This window comes from Hakea prostrata, chromosome 10 (genome assembly GCF_041222555.1).
Source record: "Hakea prostrata isolate BN-2017 chromosome 10, UWA_Hpros_2, whole genome shotgun sequence".
In the NCBI taxonomy this organism is placed as follows: domain Eukaryota; kingdom Viridiplantae; phylum Streptophyta; class Magnoliopsida; order Proteales; family Proteaceae; genus Hakea; species Hakea prostrata.
This window is the reverse complement of record NC_142609.1, coordinates 15,224,560-15,227,080: the sequence shown is the minus strand read 5'-3', so window position 1 is coordinate 15,227,080 and position 2,521 is coordinate 15,224,560. Positions and strand designations below refer to the sequence as shown.

General features: G+C 35.7%; 1 protein-coding gene across 1 annotated transcript; it reads left to right on the top strand.

Moving 5' to 3' along the window:
* The first annotated feature begins 326 nt into the window (after positions 1 to 326).
* LOC149002129 (two-component response regulator ORR3-like) lies at positions 327 to 2,521 on the top strand. The gene is made up of 5 exons (XM_089138312.1): positions 327 to 722; positions 856 to 944; positions 1,055 to 1,132; positions 1,249 to 1,319; positions 1,443 to 2,521. Exons 1-5 carry the CDS (start codon positions 620 to 622, stop codon positions 1,711 to 1,713), a joined length of 612 nt encoding a protein of 203 aa, XP_088994438.1. The 5' UTR covers positions 327 to 619; the 3' UTR covers positions 1,714 to 2,521.

Here is a 2,521-nt window from a genome sequence, read left to right as displayed (position 1 = left end):
GGGAATCAAATAAAATTGCCCCCCTCTTTGCACCACCCCACCTGCTCAAGATATGGTAAGAGCACATGATTTCACACCAGAAGAAAGGAACAGAGCTGACGTCAGAGTATCTCTTGGGAGGATTTTGGTGGGACCTTTCACCACCTTCCCATAAGGCTCCAACCTTTTTCTTTCAGTCCAAAATACTTAATTAAACAAAATTTTTTATTTTTCTTTTCTGGGTTTTGATTATAACAAATCAAAAACTTCATTGGTTTCTTAATATTAAATCTTGTTTTGATAAAAGAGAAGATATATATATAGAGAGAGAGAGAGAGGAGAGGAAAAGAGGGTCCCCTTGCTTGTTCTCTAATTCAAAAATCCAGTTGGAAAATTTGGGAGATTCGGAGTGAAATCTGGTCGGATCTTGCTTTCTAAGCCTGTGGATTTTGGTGGGTAGTAGTAGTATTTCAACACACTTAATGGCTTCTTCAATCCTCTCCTAGAAGAAAGAAAACATCCAGGACCACAACCAACCAATCAATTATCATTTCTTCTACTTATTCTCTCTTCTTCTTCTTCTTCTTCTTCGCCTGCTCTTCTTCTTCCTTGTTGGGTTTCTGAGTTAGACAGATTGGAGATGGGCATGGAAACACAAGCTCAGTTTCATGTTTTAGCAGTTGATGATAGCCTTCTGGACAGAAAGCTGATTGAGAGGCTCCTCAAGAACTCATCCTATCATGGTATGTTTCAGATGAATGTGTGAAGAACAACAAAATTGAGGAAACAGAGGAGTTGATTTTTGACTTCTTCATTCCCACCTCAGTTCCTTGGATTTTGACTGTTTCTTCTTCTGGGTTTTGTTAATTTTGGCAGTTACTACTGTTGATTCTGGGAGCAAAGCTTTAGAGTTTCTGGGTTTTCATGAGGATGACCAGCCATCTGTTTCTTCACAGCATAATCAGGTATAAATCTAATGCTTCTGAAAATCCAGATCTCCTTCTTCTTCTTCTTTCTTCTTTTTCTTCTTCTTTCTGGGTTCTGTTGGTTGATGTTTCAGTTATTGCTTTTACAGGAAATGGAAGTAAATCTCATCATCACAGACTACTGTATGCCTGGAATGACAGGCTATGATCTGCTCAAAAAAATCAAGGTTTGTGTTTGTGTTTAACTCTTTTTGTTTTACTCTCTATTTTGGGAATCTTTCTCACCTAGTAATTATTTTTTTTCAAAGTGGCTTAATAGATTTTTTCTGGTTTTGTTCTACAGGAATCTTCATCTCTAAAAGACATACCTGTTGTCATCATGTCCTCTGAGAATGTACCTTCTAGGATTAACAGGTAAAAACAAATCAAGATTATCACTCTTCAGCACTTCCAATTGGGTTCTTCTGAAAACTTGAAATTCTCAAAGCTGAAATCGATTCCTAAACTTCAATTTTGATTTTTCTGGGTAATGATCAGATGCTTAGAAGAAGGTGCAGAGGAATTCTTCCTTAAACCAGTACAGATATCAGATGTGAAAAGGCTTCAACCCCATATTCTCAAGGGAAAATATAAAGATCAGCAACAACAACAGCAAGAACAAGAGCAACAACAACAATCACCATCACAACAAACACAACAACAACAACAACCACCTAGCAACAAGAGAAAGGCCATGGAAGAAGGTCTTACAGGTAGCCTTTCACCTGAAAGAACCAGAAGAAGATTAAGTAGCTTAACAGTGGTTTGATCAATAAATATTAATTTCCCTTTTACAAGAACAAGAAGATCTCCCATAACTACTACTACTTCCTTTATTTTTTCAACAATTTTTTTCTTTCCTTCTCCTTCATGCTTCACAACACAAGCTCAAAAGCAATGTGTGTAGGGGGGGAAGGGGGGAAAGAGAGAGAAACAGAGAGAGAAGCATGAGAGATGTTCATCACTGTGGAAATACCTGTAATTTTTTTTCCTTTTTTTTGATTAATGGGATACTTGTATACATTTGCATACCAAAATTTGCATTCAGATCTGCAGAGAATTAAAATAGAAGTGTAAAATAATGGATAGAACTGTAAAGAGAATCACTTTAAATCCAGCAAAATAGTCTTTTTCATGACCCATCTCTTCTTCCTTTTTAAGAGATTGTCATCATTTTGGATGGTTTGAAAGAATAAAAACAAAAGGATCTGGAGTTAAAAAGGGTGCTTTTCCCCTTAAATGTAGGTGTTGATGATGAAGATAATGATGAAACTTCCATTTTATATCCAAAGGTACAATGGAAGGTCAATGGTGTTTAAAGTTCTCTTGGCTAATAATAAAAACATATTTTGAACAGAGACATCTGGTTTGAAGAATAAACTAGGTAAAATTTGTAATCAAGTTTCATAATTTGTTCGATTCCATTAGAAGAAGCAGTGGTGGAACAACAAATAATGGGTGGCAAGTAGGCCTTTGTTTGGGTTTATTTTAGATTCTATTTAATAATATATCATTTGGGTCTCAACCATCTTTCAATATATTTCAATAATATTTTAAGAATTTGATAGAAGCAGCTT